Source organism: Hypomesus nipponensis, chromosome 24 (genome assembly GCF_054491055.1).
Source record: "Hypomesus nipponensis isolate SF chromosome 24, ASM5449105v1, whole genome shotgun sequence".
NCBI classification, from domain to species: domain Eukaryota; kingdom Metazoa; phylum Chordata; class Actinopteri; order Osmeriformes; family Osmeridae; genus Hypomesus; species Hypomesus nipponensis.
Window position 1 is genome coordinate 10,971,413 of NC_140384.1, and position 15,783 is coordinate 10,987,195.

General features: G+C 50.7%; 1 protein-coding gene across 1 annotated transcript; it reads right to left on the reverse strand.

Annotated features, from left to right (window-relative positions):
- Window positions 1–13,662: 13,662 nt before the first annotated feature.
- Window positions 13,663–15,470, reverse strand: gadd45ga (growth arrest and DNA-damage-inducible, gamma a). Its single transcript, XM_084690213.1, has 4 exons — window positions 15,318–15,470; window positions 15,040–15,207; window positions 14,693–14,903; window positions 13,663–14,460 (listed from the first exon to the last, which is right to left on the reverse strand). The coding sequence occupies exons 1-4, from the start codon at window positions 15,368–15,370 to the stop codon at window positions 14,347–14,349; spliced, it is 546 nt and encodes a 181-aa protein (XP_084546339.1). The 5' UTR covers window positions 15,371–15,470; the 3' UTR covers window positions 13,663–14,346.
- Window positions 15,471–15,783: the final 313 nt, after the last annotated feature.

Genomic DNA, 15,783 nt, shown 5'->3' on the forward strand with positions numbered 1-15,783 from the left:
CACACATGCAACACACACACTCACACGCACACACACACTCACACGCAACACACACACCATGTAGAGAAACCTCAGTGTACAGATGTACATACACAAACATATATACACTCATGCAGACACACACACATACATCACACGCCATATCGAGAAGCCTATGTAGATACACAGCCACACACACATGCAGAGAGAACACACACACCTTACACTTCCCTAATCTCATTTAATAGGGACAATGGAATCGGGGCAGGGGCTGGTGTGTGTGTGTGTGTGTGGAGTGTGCCGAGGTCTGGGGGGTCTGGGGGGGGTCGGGGGGGGTCTGTAAAGTGGTTTCATGTCAGCCGTGTTTCTGCAACAGTTGGCAGCACGTGTCTCTGTCTCCTATTGTCTCCCCTGAGACCTGTTACACAACTTGTTACACACACACACGTTAATACATGCACTCATGCACACACACACATTGATGCAAGCACATACACACATGCGCAAGTCTTCAAAGCAGATATATAGCAGCATAGATGTACCTTCCAGACTACATTCTGATTGGTTAGTCTCTATCTCTGTCTGAGAGGGAATCTGACTCTCTCTCCCACTGGTTAAAACTCTGCCTCTCTCTTAGTGGCTCACAGTACCCACGCTCTGATTGGCTGTGCCTCAACAAACCTTTTTCTGATTGGCTCTTGCGGTCAGGTTAGTATCTGAGTGATGAAAGCTGCAGAGAGCAGAATTACGGTAAATCTGGTGTGTGTGTGTGTGTGTGCGTGTGTCGAAGGGGCGGGATGAAAGAAAGAGTGTGTGTGTTTGTTTGAGTGGTTAGGTGTGCTAGGTGTGTAAGGGAGGTCATCAGGGCCATATGGCTGCACACACACACACACACACCTGACGGCTGCCTAGCACCTGCCACGCTTTCTATGGGGGAACCAGATCAAAGCCACACCCTGAGGGATGTGTGTGTGTGTGTGTGTGTGTGTGTGTGTGAGAGAGAGAGAGAGAGAGAGAGAGAGAGAGAGAGAGAGAGAGAGAGAGAGAGAGAGAGAGAGAGAGAGAGAGACCCTGGTAGACTCTGAACCACTGCCAGGGAAGAGGATTGAGTCTTTTTGATGACACACACAGACACGGGTGTCTGGTTGTCTAGCAGAAATGGAATGGGGGCAACACACACACATACACACACCCAATACACACACACACTACACACATGGACCCCAGAGGGTGCTGGGTTAGTAAGACTGTGACAAAGCCCTGGGAGGGAGGGAGGGAGGGAGGGAGGGAGGGAGGGAGGGAGGGAGGGAGGGAGGGAGGGAGGGAGGGAGGGAGGGAGGGAGGGAGGGAGGGAGGGAGGGAGGGAGGGAGGGAGGGAGGGAGGGAGGGAGGGAGGGAGGGAGGGAGGGAGGGAGGGAGGGAGGGAGGGAGGGAGGGAGGGAGGGAGGGAAGCAGGGTTTAACATCTCCTTAATTCAATTAGGAGACAACATCGACTTTGGTTTGCAAGGACTCACTCACACACTCTCTCGCACACACACCGCCACACACACATGCACACACACACATGGCCCCTCGTAGTGTCATCCTCCCACTGTGAATCTTCAAGCCATAGGCACAAGTTCTGTTCAGAAAGACGTCAGAACTACAACGCCATCTCTGAGCCCAGCCTCGCTCAGCCCACACACACACACCCACACACACACTCATCACTCACTCGTCACTCACTCACAAACTCACACAAACCCTCCATTGTGGCTAATGCCTCTCACTGCTGTGTCTAATGACAACGCAGACCTTTCTAAGGCCCTACTTGCACATAAACACAAAGATCTTTGTCATTTCTAGTTACCCTATATCTCTGTCTCTCTCTCTCTCACACACACACACACACACACTGGCACACCCACCATACACACACACACACCACACACACACACCATACAAATACAGCATACACATACACACACACACTGACTGCTTCCCTGCTCCTGTAAGTTGCGTCAGACAGACAGGAGTGAGTAGTTACCGGGTAGATTTGAGGATTGCAGCAAGAACAGTAGGAGGGCTGTGATTGGCTGTTAAACTCATTGTTTGAGAAACTGGTCGTCTGGCTGATGACTGAGGAACAAAGATTCCACTTCTCACACACACACACACACACGTGCGCACAGACACACACACACAGACACACACACAGACACACACACACACGTGCGCACAGACACACACACACACACACAGGCACACACACACACAGGCACACACACACAGGCACACACACACACACACAGACACACACACACAGGCACACACGTGCGCACAGACACACACACACACGTGCGCACAGACACACACACACACGCGCACAGACACACACACACACACTTCACACACACGCACACACATGCGCACAGACACACACACACACACACTTCACACACACGCACACACACACACACACGTGCGCACAGACACACACACACACACACTTCACACTGGGAAGATTTATTAGATTAGCCCTCTGTCTGGGCCTCCTCTGCCTCTCTCTCTCTGAGGCACACTTCCAAGCTACGTTAGAGAGATTAGAGAGAGACAAGAGTGGAGGAGGAGAGAGAGGGAAGAGTGGAGGAGGAGAGGGAGAGAAGAGAGGAGGAGGAGAGAGAGGGAAGAGTGGAGGAGGAGAGGGAGAGAAGAGAGGAGGAGGAGAGAGAGGGAAGAGTGGAGGAGGAGAGGGAGGGAAGAGTGGAGGAGGAGAGAGAGAGAAGAGTGGAGGAAGAGAGAGAGGGAAGAGTGGAGGAAGAGAGAGAGGGAAGAGTGGAGGAAGAGAGAGAGGGAAGAGTGGAGGAAGAGAGAGAGGGAAGAGTGGAGGAAGAGAGAGAGGGAAGAGTGGAGGAAGAGAGAGAGGGAAGAGTGGAGGAAGAGAGAGAGGGAAGAGTGGAGGAAGAGAGAGAGGGAAGAGTGGAGGAGGAGAGAGAGGGAAGAGTGGAAGAGGAGAGAGAGGGAAGAGTGGAGGAGGAGAGGGAGGGAAGAGTGGAGGAAGAGAGGGAGGGAAGAGTGGAGGAGGAGAGAGAGAGAAGAGAGGAGGAGGAGAGAGAGGGAAGAGTGGAGGAGGAGAGGGAGGGAAGAGTGGAGGAGGAGAGAGAGAGAAGAGTGGAGGAAGAGAGAGAGGGAAGAGTGGAGGAAGAGAGAGAGGGAAGAGTGGAGGAAGAGAGAGAGGGAAGAGTGGAGGAAGAGAGAGAGGGAAGAGTGGAGGAAGAGAGAGAGGGAAGAGTGGAGGAGGAGAGAGAGGGAAGAGTGGAAGAGGAGAGAGAGGGAAGAGTGGAGGAGGAGAGGGAGGGAAGAGTGGAGGAAGAGAGAGAGGGAAGAGTGGAGGAAGAGAGAGAGGGAAGAGTGGAGGAAGAGAGAGAGGGAAGAGTGGAGGAGGAGAGAGAGGGAAGAGTGGAAGAGGAGAGAGAGGGAAGAGTGGAGGAGGAGAGGGGGGAAGACAAAGGGATGAGAGAAACATGTGGCTATATGAACACACACAACACAGTCATAGTATAATTCTTTCGCAGGTGCTTCCTGTGTGGCTAAGAAGTTGTTTGCATGAATACACACACACACGTTTACACGCTGCAGACCAACTGATCAATGAAAACAGGCCGTGTTTAAACAAACCACGTTGTCTAGTTAGTGTCTCCTTAACTTCACACAAGATAAGTCATGTTTTATTAAGTCATGTTTTATTAAGTCATGTTTTATTGACTGGATCCATGTCTGTCTGATTAACGTTTTCATTTGTTTTGATTAAGGGTCTAGTGCGTCATTAATCACTAAACGTCACGTTCCCGCATGTCTCTCGTTGTTCTCTGTGAAGGTAAATCATTCACTTTGTCCGGTGTGTGTATAGTGGGGGCAAACAGAAGATAACAGAAGCTCTACCGATAAGCTCTTTAGCTTTACCGTAACATATGTGATCACGAGCGGGAAACATAACAAGACAGCAGTTACAGCTGTGTGAGCGAGAAAACAATTCTGTGGTGAATAACAACAATAAAGTGTAAAAGCATGTGCTGCACACACACACGCGCGTGTGTAGATTATAACCCGTGTGTGTAGATTATAACCTTGATATTAATTGGCAGCAGTGTAGTGTTCTTTGATTTGATTGTGTTTCCCTTTGTGGATGAAAAGATTAAAACATCACCTTCTGTCAACATGCTGTTTGATTCACACACTCACACACACGCACACACACACACCACCAACGAGATACACAAACACACAAACATTCGTCATAATCCCCCACTGCCCATTGGTTCACGCCACAGCCCTGTATCCAAAGCAACAGCGGAATGCCGGGTGAGGCTCCGCCCCTATCAGGAAGTGAGCGTGTTGGATGTAAACAAACGGGCATGCACCATGCTGCAGGCACGACACCCAGCCCTGGGATTAGGTGTTATGCTGGAGGGATTACGACGTGGTTCATGATCTCAGGTTTATAGGCCACTGCTACTGCAAGGCCTCGGGAACATGATAACATGTTGATGAGATGTGATCATGTGACCACACCATCGCAATGGGAACTTTAGTAACCTATGGTAACTTCGAGGCTTCTGGGAAGATCTCAGTGGGACCAGAGAGGGATAAACAGATTAGGTAAGAGAGACGGGGGGGGGGGGGGGGAGAGAAAGGAGGGGGTGAGCAGTCACGTCAAGAAGTGAAGGGGGACAGAGGGTGCAAACACACATACACATACATACACACACACACACATACATACACACACACATACACACACACACATACACATACATACATGCAGATGCGTGCACACACACACATACATGCAGATGCATGCACACACTCAGAGAGAAGTCATTGACCTGTCTTCAATACCAACAATGTTTACATGCACATGAATATTGTTTCTCCCTCTCTCCCTCACTCTCTTTCCCTCACTCTCTCACACACTTACCGAAAAAAGAAAAGCACTCAGAGTTGGCTACAGTCATGTCTCTAATCTCAACTCCACTACCCTTTAAGCCTCTGGACCAATCATAAGAGAGGAGAGGAGAGAGAGGAAACATAACAAGGTTGTTAAAGAACACAGGATTTGATAAACACCCTGGAAGCACTGATCAAAATACCCTTACACAAGGACACTCATCCAATTGTGCAAGAGCTCAGTCAGCCAATCAGATCACTGTTACCCGCAGCAACAACCCACACACCAACGTGGAACACCACAATCCCACTCTCTGATTGGCTGGTTTCACCTCAGCCCCCAGCCTGGCCCCTCCCCCTCTCCCTGCTTTCCTTCATGCGTTGTTCCACCCCTGCAGATTAAGTAACACCACCAAAACAAAAAGAGCTTATTTCTGTTTTCATTAATGGCAGAGCACCCACATAAACACTGTGTTTGTTTTGTACCCAGGACAGAGAGAGAAAGAGAGGGGGAGAGAGAGAGAGGGAGGGGGAGAGAGAGAGAGGGGGAGAGAGAGAGAGAGAGAGGGAGGGGGAGAGAGAGAGAGGGAGGGGGAGAGAGAGAGAGGGAGGGGGAGAGAGAGAGAGGGAGGGGGAGAGAGAGAGAGAGAGAGAGAGAGAGAGAGAGGGAGGGGGAGAGAGAGAGAGAGAGAGAGAGAGAGAGAGAGAGACAGAGAGACAGAGAGAGAGAGAGAGGGAGAGAGAGAGAGAGGCCAATGTCTTCCTGTTGCTATGTTCTATTCTGTGTCAGTAGGGCAAGTGTGTTGCTATGGCAGAACCACATGGCAGAACCACATGTGCAAGTGAGACAGGGTCGTTGCATCAGTCCCCCCCCCCCCCCCCAAAAAAAAGAAACCCTGAAAAACATGTTTCTCTTCTTCTGTGGTTCGTCTGCTGAATGCCGATTTCCCCTCCAAGGTCCTCCTATTGAATCCAGGCTTGCTTGACATTCTGAAGTTGCAAATAACAGTTGTGGAGTCACACAGCTTGCATGTCCACAGGCTTGTTTGTGTTGTCACAGTATGTCCCACAGTGTGGTCTGGGAACTGTTGATGTGATCAGAGTCCTCACATGATATCTTACATCATGCTGCAGGGCTTCACAGAGCATGCTTTGCATAATACAGATATGGTCCCTGAATTCCGGACTTTTGGGGAACGTTTAGGGGCATAGTTTAAGTTGGACTTTAACTTTTCAAACGCGGTTTTGCCATTCCTTCCTAATCAAGTGTGTGTTCGGAATGTGTTTGTGTGTGCCTTTTTGGAAGTTTGTTTGCATGTGCGTAGGTTTGTGTGTGTGCGGGAGCAGTGGCTGAGCGGTTAGGGAATTGGGCTATTAATCAGAAGGTTGTCGGTTTGATTCTTGGCCATACACAATGCACGTTGTGTCCTTGGGCAAGGCACTTCACCCAACTTGCCTTTGGGGAATGTCCCGGTACTTACTGTAAGTCGCTCTGGATAAGAGCGTCCGCTAAATGCAAATGTAAACCAGGGGAGAGAGGGGTCGCAGGGAGTCTTGCGGTCATGTGACATGTGTTGTTGTGGAGTTTGTCTTTCTGCTGCAAAACATGGCTGAACTTCCTGTGTCTGAGTGTCTGCCTGCTTGTCTAGGTACACTGTGTAACCTGTCTCTCTCTCTCCCACGCTGTCTCTCTCCCTCTGCTTCTCTCCCTCTCTCTCTCATGTTCATATAGCTGTCCTAGTTGGGAAGGAAACAGCAAAACATTCCACCTTGAGCATCGAGTCTCTCTTTGTTTACCTCTGCATGTAGGTCAATGTTCTGCCTTTGTCTTCCTGTCTCCCTCTCTCTCCCTCTCTCTCTCTCTCTCTCCCTCACTCTCTACCTCTCTCTCCCTCACTCTCTACCTCTCTCGCTTTCTCTACCTCTCTCTGCCTCTCCCTCCCTCTCTCTCCCTCTCTCTCCCTCTCTCTACCTCTCTCTACCTCTTTCTCTCTCTCTCCCTCTCCGTCACATACACTTGAGAGTGTTAGGTAAGAGAGGTGATGCTCCAGCCCTGGAGCCAGGAGAGAACAGAGGAGAGAGAGGGAATCTAAGGGCACCTAAAAATAGGTGGATGTCTGTCTGTCTGTCTGTCTGCCTGTCTGCCTGTCTGCCTGTCTGTCTGTCTGTCTGTCTGTCTGTCTGTCTGCCTGTGTATGGGAGGACATTCCTGGCGCGGTTTAGAGTCATGTGTTCCTGGTAGGATAGGCTCAACTATGCAGCACGGGGGGCCCAGTACCCCCCCTCCCTCCAGGCTCCTCCCAGCACCACTCGTAGGCATCCTGTTTGGGCCTGTTACTAAACTGGAGGCTCTGACAGGAAGGGCAGTGTCTGGGAGAGAACAGGGGAGAAGGGTCACTTCCAGGATTGGAACAATCTCTTTCTAGGGCTCTGCTGTCCTCCATTGTTATCCTGGTAGCCAGGGTTGGGGCCGGGGCCAGGGCCGGGGCCGGGGTTGGGGTTGGGGTTGGGGCCGAGGCCAGCCTCTGAAAGCCCCTGCTATTTAAAGCTCTCCCACATGTTGACACCTCAGAGTAGATTACGTAACCAGACAGGCCCCAGTGTCATCTCAACTAGAACAGCCTGCTGGCCAATCAGAACCCTAACCACACTTCCTGTGTCCAACAGCCTGCCAGCCAGATAACATTTACTTTCAAATAATTTTCAAAACACTTTTATCCACAGCAAAAAAAAATATTATCAAAACCAACGTTTGTTTGTGGCAGCTCCAAATTAGCATGTTTGTTTTTCTCGACAGCTAAAGAATTGTTGAGGTTGTTTCTGCGTGGAGAACACGATTATACCTCGAACGTAATCTGGATGCATTATTTCACACGTTACTTTGGATTAAAAAGGTCTGATGAAGGAATAAAATGTACAAACGTTTAAATCTCAGACACGTTGGAGCGTCTGATGCAAGCTCTGAGCAACACCAAGCTGCTGCTCTTAGTGACACCAAGCTGCTGCTCTTAGTGACACCAAGCTGCTGCCCTGAGTGACACCAAGCTGCTGCCCTGAGCGACACCAAGCTGCTGCCCTGAGTGACACCAAGCTGCTGCCCTGAGCGACACCAAGCTGCTGCCCTGAGTGACACCAAGCTGCTGCCCTAAGTGACACCAATCGGCTGCTCTTTGTGACACCAAGCTGCTGCCCTGAGCGACACCAGGCTGCTGCCCTGAGCGACACCAAGCTGCTGCCCTGAGTGACACCAAGCTGCTGCCCTGAGCGACACCAAGCTGCTGCCCTGAGTGACACCAAGCTGCTGCCCTGAGCAACACCAAGCTGCTGCTCTTAGTGACACCAAGCTGCTGCCCTGAGCGACACCAAGCTGCTGCTCTTAGTGACACCAAGCTGCTGCCCTGAGCGACACCAGGCTGCTGCTCTGACAAACAGAATGACTCAGCAAATCTGAGTCATTCTGTTTAGGATTGTGACTCAGCGAATCTAACAGGAAGCTCCTGTGTTGACTCTGTCACTCTGTGTCCTCACTGGAGACAATATACCTGTAAAAGGAGGATAGGAGAGCTGGCTGGGTCAGGTGTACACACACACACACACACACTTGGGTGAGAAGGGCTCAGTTGCTCACCTCCTAGATTACTGGGTGTCCATGGTTACTGCTCCAGTACTGGGTGTCCATGGTTACTGCTCCAGTACTGGGTGTCCATGGTTACTGCTCCAGTACTGGGTGTCCATGGTTACTGCTCCAGTACTGGGTGTCCATGGTTACTGCTCCAGGCTATAATCAAGACTGTCCAGGTAACTGTGTCAGCATTGGGGAGGTTTACAAACTCAGGTTTGTGTGTGTGTTTGCATGTATTTGTGAGTGTTTATGCATGTATGTGTTTGCGTGTTTGTTTTGTTTGTATGTATGTGTGTGTCTGCATACATGTATGGAATTGTGTGTGTGTGTGTGTGTGTGTGTGTGCTGCCAGCTTGTCCTATTCCACAGCTACTTACAGCAGGGTAATCCTAGCTGGCTAGCCAACGCCCTTCCCTGTCCTGACCCTACACACACACGCACACACACACCACACACACACCACACACACACCGCACACACAAACAGGCACACAGGCATATTCACACACACGTGCAGCTGGTCGTCAACCAAGCATACACTGACTGAACTTCACGGTAGCAACATTCCAAAATGCATCACAATCTAGAAACACAATGCACATTGGGTTGGCTTGTTTCAGTGTGCTTGGCGTAGCTGAGGATTCCCCTGCCATGGAACAGCTCCAGGATGTCAGTGGGACACACTGAAGCTCCTTCAGACCTCCATGTGCAGAGCAGGACAGGACAGGCCTGGAAGAGGAAACCGTCAGGTCTTGCTTTTCTCACACACGGTTGGACAGAAGACAGACAGACAGACAAGCAGACAGACAGACAGACAGACAGACAGACAGACAGTGACTCAGTAGTGCACTAGCCAGCCAGTCAGTCAAAAAGCCTGCAAGCCAAACAGAAATCTAGACACATAGACAGACAGTCAGTCAGACAAGCAGACGATGACTCAACGGTAATCAACCAGCGAGCCAGCCAGTCCAGAAACCACGCAGACCCAGACAGCCAGTGAACCCCTCAACCCCAGCCTCAACCCCAGACCCCCAGCCTCAACCTCAGCCCCCCAGCCTCAACCCCAGACCCCCAGCCTCAACCTCAGCCCCCCAGCCTCAACCTCAGCCCCCCAGCCTCAACCTCAGCCCCCCAGCCCCAGTCCTATTCTCAGCCCCCCAGCCCCAGTCCTATCCTCAGCCCCGGCTATGAGTTCACAGTGTGTCTTCAGCCAGATGCTGTTCTCTGTCTATACTTCCTGAGGCTTCCAGCCAGCCAGGCCACAGGAAGGCAGAGTCAGTGCTCCACCGCAGAGCTGGAAACACATCCACCCAGTTCACATACAGACCTGGGGCTTCTGGGGGGAGGGCAGGAGAGGGGGGGCAGGAGAGGGGGGAGCAGGAGAGGGGGGAGGGCAGGAGAGGGGGGGGGCAGGAGAGGGGGGAGGGCAGGAGAGGGGGGGGGGGGCAGGAGAGGTGGGAGGGCAGGAGAGGGGGGGGGGTCAGGAGAGGGGGGAGGGCAGGAGAGGGGGGGGCAGGAGAGGGGGTTAACTGCTGTGTACTGCAGCTGTGTTGAGCAACGTTGTGTAAGGGAGGGGGGAAGGGAGGGACTGTTTTGACTGTAGTTTAACATGTCTCATATGTGAGGAACGCCTGTCTGGCGGGGGGGGGGGGTGGGCGGCTGGGGGAGGGGAAGGGTTAGTGGAGAGACTAGTACGCTTTGATGTTTACTCTCTCTTTATTCCTCTCTCTCTTTTTCTCTCTCTGCCTGACCCTCTCTCTCCTGTTTTGTTGTGATGGTCTATCAGAGCTAGTCATCTGTCTGCTTCTCTCTCTGCCTCTACAGCTGTCCTCGCTTTGTTCTCTTCCCTCTTTCTCTCTCTCTTCTCTCTGTCTCCTCTCTCTCATTCTCTCTCTCTCTTTCTCTGTCTCCTTTCTCTCTGTCTCCACTCTCTCTCCCTCCTTCTCGGCGCGTGGTGCTGCATGGTATGTATGCAGACAACACGTGCAAGGCACGCTAGATAACCACACACACACACCAGCAGTGTCTGTTATCCCCTCTCTCTAATGGCCCACATGCACCTGTAGGCATGGCGACGGGGAGAGAGGGGGGTCGACGGGGAGAGGGGGGGGGGGCCATGTGTTTGTTGTTGACGCAGTATTGGGTTGATATGGGTCAGGTCAGCAGAACACAGCACTGAGGGTGTCTGGCAGACCGGCTGAATCCAGGCCACATCTGTACGAGCCTCGTCTCCATAGAAACTCCCAGGATGCTCCTGGGTCGTCTCTCATCCCGTTCTGGTTTGATGCCCTGAGGGCTGTTTTGAGGCTCCACTATCTGAACATCTCGATGAAAGTAATCACCGCGGCCCACGGAACGAACTAGGGCATAGATCTGTTGGACAATACGCTGTGATACGGTTAGCCTCCGCCGTGCAATAACACTTCCAGCCAATTAAAGTCTTGTCTATGTGGGCCAGGGCTTAATGATGCCTGGCCTTAGTTTGGCTGCTGTCGTTGGTGTTCCTGAAGTAGAGAGGGAAACGCAGATGGCCAACATGATAGAGTACGTTCCACTTAGCTATTTGGTTAGTTGGTTAGCTGTTTGCAGCGTTTTGATTGCAAAAAAGGCGCATTGCAAATAAGATGTATTATTCAGGCTACTTAGTTAGACCTACTACAGAACATAGTTCTCTGTTTAGTTAGTTTAGCCCGTCAGCAGAATGTGTATTTTTGTTCAGTGTTCAGGATGAAAGCTGCTCATCTTGGCCTGAGAAGCCCAAATCTCGAGTGTGGGAAATTCCTGTCTGCCTCAGCAGTAGGGTTTTAGTTTTTTTTCTACAAATGCATATTCTTCTTGCTCATCAACCTGGCAGTTTCCCTTTGTATTTAATTTTTTTTAGAAGTCAAGGCAGCACTTTGCATGAAGGTTACATGAACTACCATGCAATACCCACAGTAACAACATTGTAGGTACAGTGGAACTTTAAAGTTACACTTTATAAAGGTTAACGGTGCACTTTCTTAAACAAGTGAAACTTGGTGTGGGGGAGGTTGGGTTTTCCAAGGTAAGTGGACATTAACACTGATCTTGCTTAGTTGACACAACCTTCAACTGCCCCTTCACAACATCCACACCCCCCTCCCCCCCCTCTCCCCCCCCCTCTCACACCCCTCCCTCACACAAGGCCTCCTTCCACCCCTGAAACAAGCTAGACCACCAACACCATCTGACTTCAAAGAAGTTCCTATACGTTCCTAGAATGTTTTGACCCCGGTTATTGCTCTGTAGTTGCATGTTAATGTCACCTTGAAAGAAAGTGGTTTCCAAAGTCATTGTAGTAAAACCGAAACTTAGTTGTAGAGTGATGATCGCTTTAACACCCACTTAAATTCACGATATTAACATTTTTAGTTCCCTGCTCACTCCTGACCTTTAGAGTGACCTTTAGTCGTCTTTCCACACCTGAGTCTGTGTGACTGTGAAGCCTTGACACAAGCTGCTACTTACTACTCCGAAAGGAATCTGTGCTTTTATAATCATGTTCAGTGATTACTACCAGTGACCACCTGTGTTCCACCTCTCTCAGTTCTGGGTAAACCCCTGGATCTCAGTTTTACCCTCCTCCAGAAAGTAAAAGGGGTAGAATCTCCCTATGATAGCTCTTTTTTTGATGAAGGGCATCAAAAAATTGAATAAATAGAAGTTTTTTATGACTAATGGTTTTATTCATGCTTGGATAGTTTGTCAGGGCGGTGAATGCTGAGAAGGTTCTTGAGGATTGCCAGGGTTCGCTATTAGGAGTGAATTACCAGTGCTTAGTGAGTGGGTAACCTTTCAGGTCCTGCTGGCTGTAAGCACCTCTGGATCTTAATCTCTCTTTCTATGAATGTTCAGCCACCATGAATTTCCTCTTTTCTCTTCAAAGAAATGGCTACTGATTACCCCTGTGGGTTCTTACAGGAAGTGTGTGTGTGTGTGTGTGTGTGTGTGTGTGTGTGTGTGTGTGTGTGTGTGTGTGTGTGTGTGTGTGTGTGTGTAGTGTGTGTGTTTCAGAGAGAGAGAGAGAGAGAGAGAGCAAGAGAGAGAGAGAGAGAGAGTCTCTGTGTGTGTGTGTGTGTGTGTGTGTGTGTGAGGTCAGTGGTGAGACAGAAACGGTGGTTGCAGAGCAGGTGAGGAGGGTTTCATTCCTCAGAACACACAGGGGTTTTCACCGACTCTCTTTTCCTGATATGAACACGAGTGCTCACTGTTCCCCGTGACTTACACACACACACACACACTGTCCTTGAGTGAATGTTTCCCCGCATGATGACTTTTCGTTTTCCAGCGTTACTCAACCCAGTTTGTGTGCAAGAGCTCCATAAAAACGGCATTAGTGAAATCGAACTTTCACCACGTGCAACAGTGTGCAGGGGGGTCCTCAAGAAACTCCACTGCTGTGAGGAACCTTCCCCCTGACTGCTGTGAGGAACCTTCCCCCTGACTGCTGTGAGGAACCTTCCCCCTGACTGCTGTGAGGAACCTTCCCCCTGACTGCTGTGAGGAACCGTCCCCCTGACTGCTGTGAGGAACCTTCCCCCTGACTGCTGTGAGGAACCTTCCCCCTGACTGCTGTGAGGAACCTTCCCCCTGACTGCTGTGAGGAACCGTCCCCCTGACTGCTGTGAGGAACCTTCCCCCTGACTGCTGTGAGGAAACCTTCCCCCTGACTGCTGTGAGGAACCTTCCCCCTGACTGCTGTGAGGGGGGGGGGCTCCAGTCAGCCTCTAACTTCCACTTAGAAGCACAAGGTTTTTCTGAGAAACGGAGCGACACCCCACCTTTCTCCAAGGCCCCCCAGCCTCCACTCTCCAACCCAGCCCCCGGCCCCCTCCCGGCCTCCCGGGGCTGATGGTTGTGCAGCCTGTCTCAGAGAGGAACTGCCTGATGGCAGGCACGTGTTAGAAGTTGTTCATTGTGTTGTAACCTTTCTCTCTCTCTGCCTCTACCATACCCCCACCACCACACTCTCTACCCTCACTTCCTGCTTCTACAATGACTCTGTCCTATCAGATGGCTTGTCGTAAATGGATCACCCAATCAGCTTCCACTCCTGCTGTGATCAAGATGTGACGCAAGTGATAAGAGTTGAACTGACAACACAGACATTAAGTATAGTTTATAGAAACATTTATTTACATGTAAAATGGTTACAATTTAAAAGCAAAACACATTGATTATGCATGTTTTTTTTCAGCATCTCTCCAAGAAAAATCCAAGAAATATTTGTCCATTTCAAGCGGCAGGTCCAATCAAGTGTGTGGAGGTGAGGTATCTTGGTTTTTACCCCAGCTGCCTCCCCAAGGGTGGTGCAGGAAAACTTGGTTCAAAGAAAAGTCCAAAGTTTCTCTTTCATTTCAGGCAGGAGTTCAATTTCCCCTCAGATCAGTTACAAAGACAATGCACTCATCTGTCCATCTCATTCCTTCTTTCTTTCAGCCCTTTCTGTAGCTCCTCCCCTGTTCCTAGCTGCACAGGGTCCAGCAGAGAGAGCGGACGACCCTTTCTTCTGCACTAAGGAGTCACATCATGTCCACCTCCTCGCACTCCCCCCAGAACCTTCCGGTCATGAAAGCAGTCCATCCATAATCCATCTGACCCGATCCACATCCTCGGATGAACTTTGACCCCCCTCCTCAGGGTAAAGGTCCCCGAGAACCGAACGTCCATCCCAGAATCCTCTCTGGGTCCAGGGCTACAGCCGCTGCCTCACATCGAGGCGGGCATCGTTGCTTTTCACGTTCGTTTTTTTTTTTCTTCAGTCGTCACGTGAAGCGTGGCGTGGGGCTCGCGCAGTTCAGCGTGCGGGCAGAGTGATGGTAGGAACCCAGTCGCACAAACTGCGGCTCTCCTCGCAGAAGGCGCTGAGCTTATCAAGGGCTGGGTCTTTCCACGTCTCTGCGCTAGGACTCTGTGTGAGTAAACAGAACAGGTTAGACTCGTGGTAATTACGGGGGGAAACTATGACAAGGGCACAATCAAACGCAAAACTCTTGCCAGAGTGACGTGCGCGGAGAACTGCCCCCGCGGGTGGAACACATATCTAAACAGCCTGAAGTGCGCATGCACGGGGGAGGAACGTTGACTCCCCCTTATCGGATGACTCGTGACCGGCGTCGTGAGGTCGGTTGCTCGGAACGTACCGTGACAAGAATGCAGTGGGCGTCCTTGGGTTCGCCGGTTTCGTCAGCGCCCACGAGATCGGCGAGGCGTTCAATGTCGTTGACGCGAACCACGTTGATGTCGTTATCGAAGCAGAAGGCTTGAATCAGGGTAAAGTGGATCTGCAGCGCGATGTCGCACTCGTATTCCTCGTCTGTAGCGAGCACGCAGAAAGCCACACTGTCCGGGTCACTGCAGAATAAACGTTCAAAAACCTTATTAGTTGCTATTCTGACGTGCATTAATAGTGATTCATACGTTTGTGTGTGCCTGTGCAAGTTGCAGTGCACGATGATCAAGAATAAAAGAGATTCGTAAGAATACTTACACATTCATGATTTTGGCTGACTCGTAAACCCCGACTGTCAGGTAGTCCTGGTTCTTAGCAGAGACAAGAAGCTCCTCGAGCGCTGAGCCTGCGCTCTGCACTCTGAGGTAGTCCTGGTTCTTAGCAGAGACCAGCATGTCCTCGAGCGCTGTGCCTGCGTTCTGCACTCTGGAGAAAGAAAAGAGGCTCCATCAATATTTGAACATGAACGCAGAAAACGCTGAAACTGAAAGCTGAAGTTGCACACAACTTTGAAATGTGAAGGAAAGCGTAATTACCGATCAGTCTTGTCGAGCGCGCTCTCATGTCCGCGAATCTCTTCCAGAGTCATGATTATAATCCAAGTGATCTTGAGCTTTGCTGTGAATAAAATGGTACGGGTAGTCACACTGAGGGCTTGCGTTATTCTGAGCAACACACGGGGCTACAGCGGTTAAATACCCGATCAACGGAGATTCTCGGCATGGGCGGTGTTTTCCGCTCTTTCCTCTCGTGATTGGCTCAGTCCGCGTGATGACTCTGAAAGTCCCTGTTGGGTTAGAGTGGCGCTTTGAACACCCCACGTGGGGGCAGAGGATTACACGGCGTTTTCAAGAAATTTCAAGAAGGTTGTCAACATCCAACATCACCACCGTACAAAATCCCCCAGCAGGCTTGTTTTCCTTAGATTTCACAAAATATGTGAGAAGCTGTGAGATACGCCTCGCGGGCCTAGGAGGGATAACATGCTTTTATTTGTGGTGT